Source organism: Triturus cristatus, chromosome 7 (genome assembly GCF_964204655.1).
Source record: "Triturus cristatus chromosome 7, aTriCri1.1, whole genome shotgun sequence".
NCBI lineage: Eukaryota > Metazoa > Chordata > Amphibia > Caudata > Salamandridae > Triturus > Triturus cristatus.
Genome location: NC_140590.1, coordinates 419,340,083 through 419,357,354, shown reverse-complemented (window position 1 = coordinate 419,357,354; position 17,272 = coordinate 419,340,083). Strand labels below are relative to the sequence as shown.

The 17,272-nt window shown below is 40.9% G+C and overlaps 1 protein-coding gene across 3 annotated transcripts in view; it reads right to left on the bottom strand.

Moving 5' to 3' along the window:
* The window catches only part of LOC146809841 (uncharacterized), a 219,376-nt gene that overhangs the window by 60,495 nt on the left and 141,609 nt on the right, over positions 1-17,272 (bottom strand). For all 3 annotated transcript variants that reach the window (XM_085616714.1, XM_085616712.1, XM_085616713.1), the window contains exons 6-7: positions 15,917-16,027; positions 2,481-2,588 (exon numbers count right to left, since the gene is read on the bottom strand). In XM_085616714.1, the coding sequence (XP_085472840.1) occupies positions 2,481-2,588; positions 15,917-16,027 (219 nt within the window). The remainder of the gene's footprint in view (positions 1-2,480; positions 2,589-15,916; positions 16,028-17,272) is intronic.

Here is a 17,272-nt window from a genome sequence, read left to right as displayed (position 1 = left end):
GAGGGCCTGCAACTGCCTCTATTTAACTTTCTTGATAGAAAAAGACCAGCAGAGGTAAAAAAAAATACCAGAATCACTTCAGCGTTCCCTAGATTCCAGGCCATGGAAACTTGGATTCAACGAGCACGCGTAGACAATAATGTTTTTTTAAATCTTGTATTTTCAGTGATATGGCCACAGGAGGGGCTGATTTTATATTAAAAACAGATCTTTGAACAATACAATTTCCTACTGATAGGCAGTATTTATCTCTATGTGTTACCATACCTGGCGTCCTCCGCAGTTTGATGCTTACTTTCCCTCCATGTTAAAGAACAGCAGATGTTTCAGCACCCAGGCTAATGTGCTGCATAGCTAAATACATATAAGGTTCCAAAGGTGAGACCGATTTCAATGCAAATGCCTGGGTTGTTTTTTTTTCGTTTTTTTCGTAGAACTGACTTTTAAAATCATTCTAGTGACTGCCAAAGAATTGTATCTAAAGCCTTCTCCCATAAGTACAGCACTAAGCTCCCACGATGCCATGTTTATTAATGCCCAAAAAAATATAATATAAATACAATTGGAAATTTCTACTCATAAAGAATTCCAATCCCACTGTTAGGGAACGCCACCTTTAACTTCGGCGAACTACTCGGAGCTACTGCCCCGATGCTGTACCGCAGGTCTTACGATCACGCACGGTGGTCCCCACTCCTTCCGGCGCCGACATTGGTTAGACTAATTCTCACCCCGTTCTATCACAAACTTGTGTTACTGATGTGCTTGTTCACTAGTGCGCCCCCAAATGTGATAATTTCATAATGACTATCTCTTCTAACCACAGTATAAGCGCTACCCCAAGTACACCTTCCTTGTGGCTCCATTCAGAAATTCAACCCTCGAGACACTCTCACGATGAGGTATCCTTGACTGCAAACAATGTGTATCCCAAATAGTGTGTTTCACTTATACCTGCTGGTTCTCTTAGCTTGCCAATACTGCTAAAAAGCAGACTACTGCCTCCTATTGCTTACTGAGAATAACATTTCGCATTCTAACTATGAAATATTTTTTCGCATTCCAACTATAGATGGTTGACGCACATATGATTGTCCTTTATAAATGTGTTCTACATGATACTGTTGTTCCATTTATTTGTAATTACGGAGCTGACTACTGCTTCTCTCTTCAACGTTTATTTTCTTTTAATTCTTGGTTGTCTATCCCCTTTTATTTTTCTCTCTTCCCTTCTCCCACAGGTCTAAAGTATACCCCAGCACTAGCTTACTAGTATACTCCCTACCGCTTCTGGCACAAGTAAGCTCACTTGCCAGACGGTAGTGCACACACTACCTTTAGTTTAACGGTCCTGACGAAGTGCCAATTGACCCTTTAGGGGCAGCCTGGGCACGAAACATGTTGACCATTGACACCACACCAGCCCTTTAGGAATATTACTCCAACATAAGGGTACCTACACTGTTTTTAACTAGGCTAGAGCTACCTAATAATAAAACTTGACTTAAGTAGGACTGCTCAATATGTCAACAGAATGTATAATGATTGGTACAACTGGTCAGACAGTTCGGTAATGACGGACATATTTTTTGCAATGTATGTTATATGTGTGGCATGACAATTAAAACCTTAATAAATATATTAAAAAAAAAAAAGTAGTACTGCTCCAAACCTTTTTAACCCACTGTACCTCTCGTGCACTACCTAGCCCTCACACCCGCACGCATCCTACGGCTTCTTCAAAAGATCCCCGATAAAGAGCCCCGGTCTCGGCAGCCCATCAGGCATTGCAGCGCCAGCCTGACGAGGGGCAAATGCCCAAATGATGAAGCATGACATCCCTTGGGGTATGTGAGGGCATTACGAAGAAAGACCTGCCTGCCCCCCCTTCCCTTGGTCCTACTAGGAACTGCTCCCCCCCCTCATACTGATTGGAAATGTCTACTCATAAAGAACGCAAAGTGACCCAAAGTTGAGCTCACTGTTTGCGGAAATTACAAATTTCAATACGGGGTTCTAGGTCTGGGAGTGGATTCTGTAGATCATCACAACTTGATGTTGAAGTTTTTGGCCTTTCCAAAGTGCAAGAAGGTTTTAGCAACAATAAGTGGTAAATCAAAGGGGAATACAAACTAATAAATCAGCATGATAATCCTTATTGGATGCTTATCCGAATTAAATATGCTGATGACACAGGTTAAAATGCACAGAAACCTCCTGGTGGCAATCTGATGTAGAGAAAACATTTTATTAAGCGGTAATATTTTCCAAATCAATACCCATTATATCGTGTCCATTTTTCTGTGGATACTATTTACCAGAAAAAAATATACATGAACATTTTCAAATGTGAGATTCGAGAAAATACGATTTATCAAAAATGTGGTATTAATGAGCTTGTGTTTTCTATTTCTATGTGTATGTTTTTTCTTTATAAATGAGAAATTATAGATGATGGTTAACATGATTTCTGCTCTGACCTGGTAGATTCTTCAGACATTCGCCACCATTTCCAGTAAGATGATCCATGACGCATTTGTCTTCTTCTTTAATAATTACCACCAAATCGGAAGAAATGTCCACCTCACCTACAAAAATAAATTATGCAAGATGTCAGCTAGATCTCTCCTACTGGCTCCTTGGTTCAATGAATCGCTTTGACTTGAAAAAAGCGTTGAAAAGGACTAGAAAGACTCTGGAGAAAGTCTTATGATGAGGAGTCAAAAAATAAATAAAAACTACACTGGACTATGTAGAACAGCTCGCGTCTAATTCTATTCTTCTAAAATCACGAAAGCCCACAACTGTTCTAAGATGCTCTTTAAGGTGGTTAGAAAACTCTCCGATTCCTGTAAGGTGTCTTTAGCCCGTTCGCTCTCTCAGAACTCAATGCGAGAAGCTTACCCAGTTCTTCATGAAAAAGGTGGCAGGCATCCATCTTTATCTGTCAAACGATGTTAAGGGAAATTCTTTATTTAGGGACACATTCGCTGCTTCCGCTCTCAAAAAACCCAACTTTAACTCGTTGATCTGGCCGAATTTTCGACCAATTTCTCTGCCACCCAGGCTCTTCAAAATTTTGGAAAAGCATGTGAATGCAATACTTACATCTTACATAAAGGTTCAAGTGTTTTCCCATCCTTCACAATCGGGTTTAAAGGCTAGAATAACACTGAATCTGCCCTCCTTGGAGTCACCGAACAAGTTAGGTGACTCCTTGATGAAGGTGGTACGGCTACGCTTATTCTACTAACCCTTAGCGTGGCCTTTGATACTGTGTCTCAATCCATTTTGCACGACCAACAGTCAGCTTTAGTTTTTTTGGTGGGGGTTTTATATAGCGCAAACTTGCCCCAAAGGTATCAGAGCGCTTTACATGAGCACTAGTTGCGTTACAGACGGACACATTCATTTTTGTTGGGCACGGGGAGATTAGGTGATTTGCCCAGAATCACAGGATGTTGAGTGTCCCTGCCGAGATCGAAGGAAAAGCCTTGGTCTGGTTAACATCTATCCTTAAGGACTACATGTTTCAAGTCTTTTCAGCCAACGCTAGATCTAATGCACTGGCTTTAACCTTTGGTGTCCCCCAGGGTTCTGTGCTAAATTCTCTCCTATTTTATATTTGGTAATAGACCTGGCTTCAATCAGGCATTTTCAGATGGTCCAGAATTCAGCAGCCAGATTGTTGTTTCAGCTTCCTAAGCATTCTTCAGTCCCACACCTCTTCTTTGAGCTGCACTGGCTCACAATCACCAAACGGATTCAATTTAAGGCTCTTTGTTACATGTTTAAGGCCACAGCTAGAATAGGTCCATGCTATATTCAGGACCTAGTGACTCCTTACCTCCCTCTGTCTTCTTTGAGATCGTCCAACCTGGCCTTTTGTACTGTACCCAGGTTCCATCTGGCTCAGATGGGAGGGTGTTCTTTTGTGGTGTTTTGTTTGAGACTGTGGAAATCCCTTCCTAAATCCGTCAGAGACTGTACTTTTTCACTTGCATTCAGCAAAAGCTTGAAGACTTGGCTACATTAAGTTGCCATTCTGGTTTCTTGTTATGCTTCGCACAGGAAACCCTGTTTGGGTAGCTGCGCGCTACTTAAGTTCATCAAATAAAATATTGACAAAATGTGGGAGGTCTATTAGAATCCCTTCTGAAGAGGCATGACACACTGAGCCAAACTTAAATGCACAACAATCTCCGAAGAAAACAAACATGGATAACGATTCTCAAGATTAAATGGCAATTATATTAGCGATAAATTTATTTTTCTACTTACAAATAGTAGTCAACAATATCCCAAACAGAATTTTCAATAAAACCACTTTCCTTCTGCAGATAAGGTACTTTTTGCAGTCCTGATATTTTGAAGTAATTTCGAGTTATGCAAAACAGTGGTCAGAACTAGTTTAGAACATGTGCATCCAGTGATGTTTGTTTCTGTACCTTTGCCGAACTGGTATTTTGAACATGGACGCAGGCGTGAGTTAGGTCCTAAGTTGTATGCACTCCGAATCATTACTGGCAAATTGCAGTGGTTTGACAATTTTGAAGCACAACCATACCTCTATTTTCCAGTTTTTTCACTGACTTGTATTTTGTTTATGATTTGCTTTATGTTCTTAATTTTTACCTACAGCTGTGCGCGGCCATTGACTGTCTGCAGCAAGTCTTGTGGCCAAGTCGTGCTGCACCCAAGCCCTACTCCCCTCCCACCACATCCGTCCAACACACGCTGCGCAGTCTTTGGCTGCACACTGCAGGGATTGGCTGCAGAGCCAGGCCTTATGTCCGATCCCTGCTGCACATTTTCTGCCATATACCCATTCTGTGCTATGCGCAGCCCCTTTGGCCTGGCCCTGTGCCCGCCACCTTCGGCTGTGTGCAGCGGGATTTGTTGAAGGTGTGCCTACTTTTGCAACAGGCTTAATTTTCTAGCTGCTTAATTTCATGCAGATTAATTGAACTGCATCAAAGTTATTAATGATTAATAATGATTATTAAATGCGCTTCCATTCGGCTAGGTTCCCAACTTCATATAACCAACATATATATAACCAACAGTGAGATAAACCCATTAAACGCCTGCCAAGTTTTGTGTGGATCCATCAAACAAAGCCATATTCATAAGCAGATAAGCACTTCTACTTCTTCAATTCGCCCCCCCCCCCCTCCCCCTCACCCTCACCCTGCCAAGTGTAGGCTAAACATGCTATGTCACTGACAAATTTAGTGCAGGTCCATCGGACGGTGCCAAAGTTATTAGTAAATCACAAATATTATTCCCTACACCCCTTTGGATCTGCACAAACCTGAAATACCTGAACTGGGTGAAACCTGATAACTGCCTTGCATATCTGACGCTGATTCATCATAAACAATAGAACATGTTATACCCCCCTTAGTTTGATTGTCCCCACCCCAACAGACTGGCACAAAAGTTAACATACCAAACCAAACCTTCAAAGCTTCATCATACACTGCCACTGTTTTTAGTAAATCAACACTTTATTGCCTCCTTTCCAATATAAGTATCCCACCTAGTGGATCTGAACAAGCATAAAAAATACTAAAAAGATGTTAAGCATGCTAAGTCTTCACTAAATTTCCTGCAACTCCATTAAATGATGCCAAAGTTATTAGTAAATAAAAATTATTAAATCCCTGCCTTTAAACTTTGCCTCCCACCCATTTGGATATTCAAGAAAAGGAATGTACTTGTACTGGGTGTCACTTGCTAACTGCTAACAACTCTTGACACACAATGATCAAGCAATACCTAAGTTGAAAGCAAATTTAAATATTATAGCCCCCACATAAGTATACCCACCTCTCTTTAAGGATTTACAAAAATTCGAAAATAGCAATAGAAATCTGAATGCCCTAAAAGTATGCCAAATTTCAGGCATATTAGTTTAAACACTGTCAAAGTTATAGGCTAATTAATAAATGGCTTTTACACAGACAAGATGTACAAAATGTTAACCCTTTAAATAACACTTTGCACATTTTTTAAATATGACCATCTCAGAAACTATTTAAAAGATTTAGACATATTCAAAATGAGCATCCTTTATGAGTTTCATGCCAAGTTTAGTGGAAATCGTTCAGTAGTTTGAGTGCTAACTTTTGCCAAGCTTTTTTTCATGGACAGATCTTTATGAAACTTGTCATGATGAAATGCAGCTGGCTGCGTTAGTAACAGTCAGACAAGCTTTATGCTAATCAGTCCACGCAGTCAAAAATTATAAGCAAATCCAAAAATGCCTTTTCTATGGCGACCGCCTGTGTTTTAAGAGAGAGAGCGAGAGAGAGAGAGAGTGTGCTGGTACGAGAGAGTGACAGAGAGTAGGTGAGAGAGGCAGACTGTGACTGAGTGATAGTAAAAGTGTGAGAGTGAGTGCGTGAGACTCTTTGTGAGAGTGAGTGAGTGAGTGAGTGAGTGAGTGAGTGAGTGAGTGAGTGAGTGAGTGAGTGAGTGAGTGAGTGAGTGAGTGAGTGAGTGAGTGAGTGAGTGAGTGTGAGAGAGAGTGAAAAAGTGAGTGAGTGTGTGTGGTCTGACACTTATTTTTTTAACATTTACTCTTTTAAAGGCAGGGATTTTGTAATAAATATTTCCGACTGAAACCCTCCTGAATTCAGTTTCTTTCTGACAAAATGTTTCTAGTTTTAAGCTTAAATTAACGCCAATGACAGTCATACCGGTGACTTACAACATGAAAGGAGAATTGTCTCTTGTGAAGCCCCACCAAAAAAAGAGTAGGTTAACAAGACTTTCATAGCCTTACTAGTTAGCTTACTTTTTATCTTTCCTTGAACCTCATCTAATTGTTTGTCAAATGTAGTTTGATATTGGAAAGACTTGTAGATATCGTGTGCTTGGAAGCTGGCTGAAAATATATTTCGTTAAATCATACTTGCTTTCTTAAAAGTAGGCCAATTACTGTCTGTCAGCAAAATCGTTTACACAGAGATGAACTTCAACATTAGTTTTAGACAGCCTCACTAATTTGCTGAGCTTTGCAACAACAGGTACAATTCATTTTGAAACCTAGCATGTGCTAAGTGCACTGAGTACGCCGATTTAAGCTAAGGAAGAGAGATGGGAAAATAAGTGAGACACAATGTGCAACCTGGACTCCTACTATGTAAATCCTGGTCATTTCATTCTGATGCATATTTCAAGTCTCTGTTGAGTCCTGGTTAAGAAATGAACTACTTCAGATGGATATCACCACACTAGAAGACATGACATTTGGAACAAGAAGCATACAGCTAATAGAGAACACCATAATCCCAAATCTGGAACAACATCCTTGTCAACAGCAGAACTCCCAAATCCTTCTGCAATGCAGGAAGAAGCTGAGAACGTATCTATGCAGAGAACATTAAATATCCATTCAATAAGAAATTCCACCCCTGAATGCTGTGCCTCAATGTAAGCAATGCTCAATCATATGCCAGCATGTTCGCCCTTCCTCAGCATTCCCTCGCTCTCTAGCACTGTCTGCACTGTACAAACACCCATATAAGCAGGTGACTGTCCCATTCCCCTAAGGCTCACCCCTTGCTTGGACCTAGCAAGGCCCTTTTGGACTTGGGTCTTGCACCTCGAGGCGCAGCCTCGTTCCTTTCCATCTCCCCCCCCCCCCCACCCCCGTCCCCAGTCAGATATGTCTGTTTTCACAATGTCGCTGTTTCTCTGCTATTGTCCGTTCCGTTCCTTCTGCCATGGTCCGTTTCCCCAGTTCATAGTCTGTCTTTAACACCGTTTTCTCTGCCAATGTCTGTTTTTACGCCCTTCTCTCTGTCGTCGTATTTCACTGTCCTCTCCTTCTCGTTTTGTGCTTTATCTAGCAGTAAGTTAAGAACATTTGCGAGGCAGTGCTATTTTTTACTTATTTGCTGCTATTCTCGTTTACCTTGTGTGCCGTTTCCCGCACTCAACTTGCTCCTGGCCCATTTCCCGATCTCCCGTTTCCTGCACCCCTCTCAGCCCCGTCTATCTCCCATGATCTACTTCAGAGGTCTCCAAACTACGGCCCGCTACAAGATTTTATCTGTCTCTCTCTCACTACTTGAAAAATGTTAAAGTCGCTAGGTCCTAGAAGAAGAATATGGTGAGAATACTCATCCTGAAATAATATGTGAAAAATCCTCCGTTATACAACTAGACATTACATTGTCAAAAATCACAACAATTAAATAGATTGACAACTAGCCTTGGTTCCTAAAGGTATTAATAGAATATGAAGTGTTAACCCCAAGATTTGAGACAGCTGGAAACTGGCACCTAACTTGCTTTCTTACATGAAACAAAATCTTCGCAGCAGTTTTGCTGACTTCCAAGTCCGCAGCGACATCTACTGGACAAACCACCCTCATCATCAACTCCAGCACCTTCATCTTCTTAGGAGACCCGAACTATCAACTAGAATAATGTTCCGACCATAACTTGTTCGCTATCCTGAGAAATGTCAGGAACGAGACACAGGAGACCCACCATCTCTGACTCCTAGCAGCTGAAAAAAGATACCATATTTAGGGGGTTTGCATCCTCTCAGCCCATGACCCAAACCCACCGGCAACCTGACGGAAGGCATCAAGATCTTCAATGACTGGATACAGAGGCGCAGCTAAAGGCACATTTCAGGGGAGTGGGCAACTAAACATTTCGGGGGAGCTGATTCTTCCAGCAATATGCAGAGTGGAGATGCAGAGGCTTTAAGAAGGGGTGGAAACACAACAACAAAGCCTCGTTAGCAAGTAAATTGTCTTTTAACACAAACACCAGCCAGATAGGTACAGAGAAGAGCTAAAGCAGGTGAAACTATATAGTAAGCAACAGGAGCACAAGTGGACAGTGAACCAAGACTCTGCGGACAAAAACATGTTCAAATTGGCCCTGAGATGCTACCATCAGCAAATCTAGAAGACCAAGCGCACAGCCCTAACAGATCACATCAACGCCAGCGGCAGCAAGGAAATATCCACCATTATCAAAATGTTCACTGCGTCTGCAGCTACCGCCACTAACATCACCTCCTCTCTAGATCGCCACATCATTCTATTGGACTTCTTCTGCAACGAACTCACATCTATATACAGCAACTTCGACCCTCAAAGAGACCCCCCCTTGCCCTTGTGGCAAGTCACCCTATTTCAGATGAACAAACCCTGACCGTTATCCCCATAGAGGAAACTACCACTACCATCAAGTCTATGCATTCAAGAACACTGACAGACCCCTGCCCCCACCACGCCTTAAACAAGGGGCTCACACACCATTAGCCAAGCCTTCACCCAGATCCTCAATGCCTCCAACAACTCAGTCACCTCCCTGGGAGCTTGGAAACATGCCGAAAGCCACCACCCTGATCCTGAAACCCTTGGTAGACCCAACCAAGATTATCAACTACAGACCAATCTCCCTCCTTCCATTTCCAGCCAAGGTCTTAGAGAAACTTATAAACAGACACCTCACAAACCACCAGCTCCTAGATGTCACACGGTCCGGATTCAGACCCAACTACAGCACGGAGACAGCAATCGTTGCTGCAACAGACAACATCCACATGATCCTGGACAGAGGAGAGACTGCAGCCCTCATCCTTCTAGACCTCTTGGCGGCCTTCAACATAGTACCACACCCCACTCGCATCAGACACCTACATGAGATCGGCATTCAAATACCTACTCTCTGCTGAATCTGTTACTTTATAACAGAAATAACTCAAACGATCAGCCTAACAGTACCTCATAAACTCATCGGTAGAGTGCCTCAAGTTTCATCCCTCAGCCCTACCCTGTTCAACATATAGTTGACTTCACAAACCAATGTCATCCACAGCCACTATATATACATCCTCTAATACGCTAATGACACATGACTCATACTGTCACCCTTGGACAAAAGCTCCAATAATAGGAATAAGCTCACAGCCTCCATGAATGAGGTTGCCACATGAATGAAGACCAACCTTCTCAAGCTAAGCACCAACAATACAGAATTAGTGATCTTCGGGAAAAAAAAACACACCTTTGGACTCCACCGGGTGGCCGGCTGATATCGGACTCACACCTAGATCCACCTCCCATGTAAGGAACATTGGGATCATCACTGACAACAAGCTGGGTATGTCCGCACAAGTCTACGCTGTACTAGCTTCCTGCTTCCACACCCTGAGGATGCTGAGGAAGACCTTCAAATTGGCCCAGAGGAACCCCAGAAAAACTGTCCCTCATGCCTTCGTAACCAACACGAGTACGGGAATGCCCTCTACCCTGGAGTCATCAAGCAACTCACCAGAGGACTACAAACTATCTAGAACAGGGCAGGCAGGCCAATCCTCAACCTTCCACACAGGACTCAAATTACACCACACATCAGGGTGCACCCCTGTCTCCCAATACACATGCATGCTTTGTTCTAACTTCTCACCCACACATTCAAAACACCACACCGCACAGGCCTGGACTATCTGAACAATCCTATCTTCTTCCATCAACCAGCCAGACATCTCTGCTCAGTCATACACCTTCTTACACCCCCGCCCACATATACAGAGAAAAAGAGAGGGAAGATGAGCCTTCTAATACGTCAGTCCTAAAGCCTGAAAGACCTTCCACTGCATACCAGTCACCTGCTCTCTTCTTGAGATCCGCAAGAAGCTCAAAAATTGGCTCTTCAAGTAAAAGCCCCCCTCAGCTTGAGGCAAGGCCTGTTCACCTGCTTAGCACCAGGAAACCCTCACGGGTAATAGCCTGCTCTGTCAGAACACATGAAATACCACAAGTACACCAGCAAGAGGGCACATGTCAGAAACCTATTGTAGGATTCAGAAAGGAAAGGACCAATTTAGTAGAACATATAATTTCATTTGATGACAAAGTTGTTGTCTGTACACTGAAATGTACACAGGTTTACAAAGTTATTTTCATATTTTTACTCGTATAGGTATACATAGCACATAAAGTCTATCATATCAAGTTTAATCGTTATCAATTTAGATTTAAATTACATTTTTTTTCCATGCAAGTCCTGGCAATAATTCTCTGGTACAATGCCCAGCTTTATAATAGGTGCTGGCAAGGTTTACTAGCACACACATTTACACCACATAACCCTCCAGGGATTAAAGCTAGAACTCACAGGGATCAGTGAGTAATGCATTTTTTTATATGGTGCCAAAAAAAAAAAAGATAGATGCTTCTCAACCAGACTAGGTGTTGAACACCACTATGTTCCAATGTGGTTACAATGCGTCACAAATATACATTACTAGTCTGAGTCCTTTTATTGCATAACATGCTATAACATAAGAACCCATATTTCAGAGTGAACTGTGAAGTATAGGAAATAATTCAAGGCTGGCCAGGAAGTATAGGAAATATTTTACGGCTGCCAGTGAAATAGGAATTTCATTATCATAATGACAGCCTCAAGCCAATCTGCAGGGTTTTGCAATGTTGGGCGACTAGGATTAAGCGGCATGGAGAACAAAATTATGTGGCATGGTGTTCTTAATTATTCTGGAAAAAATGTAAATGGTGGTGAACATTCGTAGGCAGTATTATTTTCATCTATTCGGCAAACATTTTTTGTCAGAGCTGCATATTTTGCAACGTATGCAGCACATTGAGTGTCGAATAAAGCAAATCCAAACTTACGTGGTAAAAGCTGCCGCCACACAATCACATAACGCTCTGTCTCTCATCATTGTCCATTATTTTAGCAACAATTTATTCATGAAAGGTAAATTAAAATATTCTAATTGCTATCAGTGCCCATTGTTAATTGTAATTTGAACAGAACAGCTTTTTAAAGATACCAAGCCCCAAAATAAACATGTGATATAAAAAATACAAAACGGGTACCATATTGCCATCTGGGGCCTCTGGCAACATTTAGAAGGTCTACATGTGTAGATTTACTGCAAGTAAACTTAATCTTACACTTTGGAGTAACTTCATTATTTTTGGCTATTTACCATTTACAAGGGTAAAGTTATTCAAAAGGGTAGAATTACATGTCCCCACCCCCTGAAATGGGGAACGGAGTCATAAAAAAATATGACTGGAAAGTTACTAGCAGTAGTGACTTTATGCCCATATTTGAAGTTCCACACACTTGGCAGAGGCTGCCGCAATAATGAAAATCTCTATATCGGTCATGTATAGGTAAAAGTTTAAAAGTATATTTAACTTTTTTTAAAATTAGGAAAATAATTTATATTACATATTCATGTTTTATTAATATATATTTGTATTTTGAATGGACAATATAAAAAAGTTACAGCATTAACAGCTTACTACAAAATTCTAAAAAGTGAATATTTTGAATGCTAAATTAAAATCGAATCATTTTTTAACGTTTAAATTAAGTATGTTAATGTATTATGTACCAAAAATTCTTAAGAATTCTGTACAGAATTAATTACAAATGATTTAATTATTTTAATAAAAATGAATATTACAATGAACAATATTTTTTTAAACTAAAAATGTTATAACAATATTTTAAAATGAAATCATAAATAGATATTTTTGAAATTAAATTATTATTTATTTTGCTGTTTATTGATTTTTTTTGCATTTGGAACACAAAGTAACAAAGACATACTTACAGTCATTATACAATGAAATATTGTGAAGAGGTTCATACTGTTTGACAATATCAAACAATAACTACATAGCAGTCAGGGTGATCTCCCATTTGGTGTGTTCAGGTGTGGTGTGAAGTGGAACCTCACGTAGGTGCATGAGTCGCCAATAACTGAGGGGGGTATCCCATTGGCATCCCATAGTGCCCTGAGAGGAGTGCGGTACACCCAAGGGGAAAGTGGAGCAGGTAGGGCCGTGCAGGGGCTATCAGGATGATGGGTGTCAGACATATATCACCCCTTGACATGCCGTGTGGGTGGTATAGGGTGTCTCCCAATCCATGGTGGCCAGAGATCATACACCTCAGCTTCCTCCTGGAAAGGTTTAGAGTGATCTGGCAAGTGGGGCTGCGAAAAAAGAAGGGAGGAGTTCTAAAACACTTTTTCCCCATGCCAGTTTCCATAAGAAAATTGAACAGCTATTCAGAAAAAATATCCAACTACAATTACATCAAATTTGGCAGAAAGCTAGATCTATGCCCAGAAAGCAGGCTTACTGTGATTTAGTGCAAATATGTTCAGTAGGTTTTGAGAAATGAAGGTTCAAAATTCATGTATATTTCATGTCCGGAGGATTCGCAGATCCATGAGCTGAAACTACACAATCTAGTTGGTTGGCCAGAACCTGAAGAAAAAGTTGCAGCCACCATTTTAAGATTCAGTTCCTGTGTCTAGAAAATAAAAAAATATAAGGCAGGGTAAGGGGTCAAATAAAATTGTAAAAAATGTCAGCAATTTCATGAAACCCGCAGATCCACTGCAATGTTCAGCACAGTGACCCGCGTCAATTTGTAGATGAAACACTAATTCACAGGGGGAGAGCGTTGCTCAACCATGGAATTAAGTTGCCCACAGGAGGTTGGCCCCAGGGGCCAGACTCTGCAAAGCGTAAGGGTGTCCGCCCATTGGGGGGGCGTAGGAGCAGGCCAGGCCCTGTACTCAACCCTATGTCATTAAGTGTGCGTGGGGCAGGGTTGGTTGGGTATGGTATGGTAATGATCTAGGACTTACAAAAGACTACAAAAACCTTACAAGTTCACTGAGAAAAGCCAAATGTTAAACTGACATTATATATAGGTATGGTGTTAATATCTTTCTTTACACTAAACAGGCCTCGGAATATCCACTCACACTGTTGAGTGAGATGTTATATCTGTCGAGCTACTCGTCCATTTTGGGGAGTTATCTTAAACTGGAAGGAACAGTTGTTCTGTTCATTCAGAAAGTGAATGAGCAGTAAAGAATCCTTTAAATCTTGTTTTTGTCTTGACTCATTTGCTGGCTTTTCAAGAACAGATGTCAAATGTCAGTTTGTCTTTTTACTAAGTGTTGCTTATCTGTTCCTGGAAAATGTTTTTTACTTTATTTCCCTTATTATAGTTAGTGCTTTTTATCAAGTGAGTTATCTGAAAATAACTGTGAAACAAAAGGCTGTAAAACGTCATTTAAACAACTTGTAAATTAATAGTACAATTATTTTAAAATATGTCAGGAATTATGAAAGACCTTTTTTGTAATTCAGAAGTGTGATGCAGCAAAGATTCACATAACTTGGTGATGTGCAAATGACAAATATCTGCAGAATTTTGATTAGATTTCCAGACATTGTACACGACATAGTTTTAAAGCCAAATGTCAGTGGGAAATTCTGTGGGCATTTTAATGTAAAATCTGCTTATTGCAAAACACAGTGTGCTGCTAGTTTATGCTCTAATATATTTATTAAAAGTGAGAGTTTTTAAACATAAGTTGAGAAACATTCCTGCCCCCACATTGATGACAATGTGATTAATGAAATGAGTCAAGTCAGCGGTCATGTGTATCCTGTATGTGGCTAGATTTGTATTATATATGGAGTAAAAGTTTAGTCTATTAAACCAAATAAGAGTTTTCTGTACAGCAGACATGCTGAACTCACGTATTTGAAGGTGCTCTTATATGTGATAAAGAAGAAAATGGCATCTCGGTGAATTAAAATACTTGCCCAGGATCACATAATTTGAAACCATTTTATGGGTCAAGAGCATTATAATTAGGTCAAGTAGATTATGTATGGCACTAGACCAGCAGGTCTAGTAATATTTTGGGGATTTTTCGAGGCCTGCTAAAAAAATCCTTTTAAATCACTGAAAAATCATAAGTTAAAGTAACATAATAATAAGATGAAATATCAGTTAAAACAAAAAGTTTTAAACTATAAAAACCACTAAAATTCACCAGGAATAGTTAACTGAAGAAACAATTTAATCATGCCTACGTCATGCACCGCATTTGACCACATATTACATCCCTCATGACATGTTGTAAGACATCACAAATAACATCACTGATGACATCTAAAATCACTTCACTGAAGACAACACTGCATGATGGGAGCACAAGTTATAGTTTCTTCGGAAGAGGTACATTTGGATAAAATGTGTGAAACCCCTGGACTGAATATTTGTTTTATGATATCAAAAGGTCATCAAATTATGTTGATGTCAACCACTCTAATGGTATATGGGAACTCTATGTAGAAAGTATAGATCATATTCAGCCAGACATATGAGAGGACTATGAATGAGGGTGAGGTACGAACCTAGATTCCCATTTATAGCACTACTGCCACTTTCTGCTGGGAGGGTCAGACACTCTCATCCACATTTCCAAGTTAACACTCAGGAAACCTCATTAATAACAAGGGCTAACCCACACGTGCTGTTACAAAACAAGCGGAACAACGCTTGCCTCAACCACGTATATGCCTTAACCAGGCATACATGTGGTTAAGGCAATCAGTGCTCTAGATGCAGAGTGGATGAGCGGGGTGAGGAACAGGAAGCATCTGGACACGAAAGACCAGGACGCGGCTTGGTAAGTAGGGATGGGGACGGGTTTAGGGCTTAGGGTGGAGGAGGGGCAGTTTTCAGGGCTGAGGGACAGTTTTTATGGCTCAGAGTGGGGGGCCTGGCGTAGGGTAGTTGTAGGGGCTGGGGATGAGTTTTAGGGTTCAGGGTGGGGGCTCGGTTAGTTTTTAGCTTTGGGGGACGGGTTTTAAGTCTCAGGGCAGGGGAGCCTAAGTGTGATCTTTGCCACGCATATGTCTTTACCAATCATGCCTTTACAACGAAATTCGTTGTAAAGGCATGCGTGTTAAAGGAATGTGTGGTAAAGGCATGTGAGGTAAAGGCGCGGTCGTGGTTGAGGCTGCGTTGTTTAGGCATGGATTTGTAAAGCATGCATTGTTCTGTCATACAACCTAATACTCACTTGTTGAGATACTCTTCTTGCTTTCCTTATTCTTGGAGACACAAGAGTGTCTGAACTGATGGTCTCTTGGAAAAGCCTGGTATATTCTATTGGGCTCGATGGATAGGCTGTCTGCAAAAAATAATATTTCCCTGTTACAAATACTTGCATTTTACAAACTAAAATATGAGATAACCAGTGCCACCAAACAGTACAGCCATACAAGAAGAGCTAGCTGTTTGACCAATCAGGAAACTTGGACCAAGAGTGAAGGGTATTAACACAATGATTTACACAGTGAATTAGATTATTTCTCTGGGGATTACATAGCAAACAGGGCAATGCTGTGGTTTAAACATTCACTTTTTAAAAAAGTCTGATCTGAGGGGTCTATTATAGTGCCTTTTACTTTTTTGACAATTTAATTAAGGTTTAACTTCCATAGCAGGTCATTCCAACTTACAAGTGTATTTGGGAAGTAACATGAAAAAGGCGTTTTCTGACCTCTCCTCTTCCATATACTAAATTCGACATCTTTTTTTCTCTACACCCTCTCTATAGATTATATCAGGGTGCCCTAAAAATTGTTTTGGTATGAGAATTCAGTTTTAGAAGATGAAAGGCATGAGGATCCTACCCTGCTACTGTCAACACCCCACTGGGGGTTTCCCTAAAAAGATGGTTACTTGAAACAGGACATTTTATAACTGAACCATCCCTAATGCACCCAGGTATCTGTTTTAATTAATTAGGCTACATTGGGAGGTTGTATCAGAGTCTAAAAAATAAAAAACGCAATAACCACTACTTAGTCCGCCGTATGTATATTTGTAAAATTATAATATATTACCTCACTTACTTCACAACTTATAAAACTGTACATTTCATGTAGACTGTTTAATGAACAAGTTACTGACCTTTGGTAATGCCTTATCTGGTAGAGACTCTATCTAGCCGCAGATTCCTTACCTTAGAATTATCTCTAGACGTGAGACTGGATCTGGACTTTTTTGGTGAGCAGTACCCCTGCACACTGCTAGGTGATGTCGTTCGGCTCCGCATGGCGTCAGTCGTGCTGGAAGTGACGTTTGCGGTGCATATATTGGGGCCACATGGGCGCACTTGCGTCAGATATTTTTCACGACTTTCCACACCAGAAGTGTGGAGCCACGAAGTACACTGACCACTGGTGTGGAAAACTAGGGCCCTGAAAGGAGAAAGCTCTGTCCCAAGAAATCAGTTTGCTGAGTAGGGAGGATGGGTGGGTCAGTTAGGAGTCTACGGCTAGAGTCTCTACCAGATGAGGCATCACAGAAGGTAAGTACATTTTTCATCTGATAGAGACTTCTTGCGACAGATTCCTTACCTTATAATAGA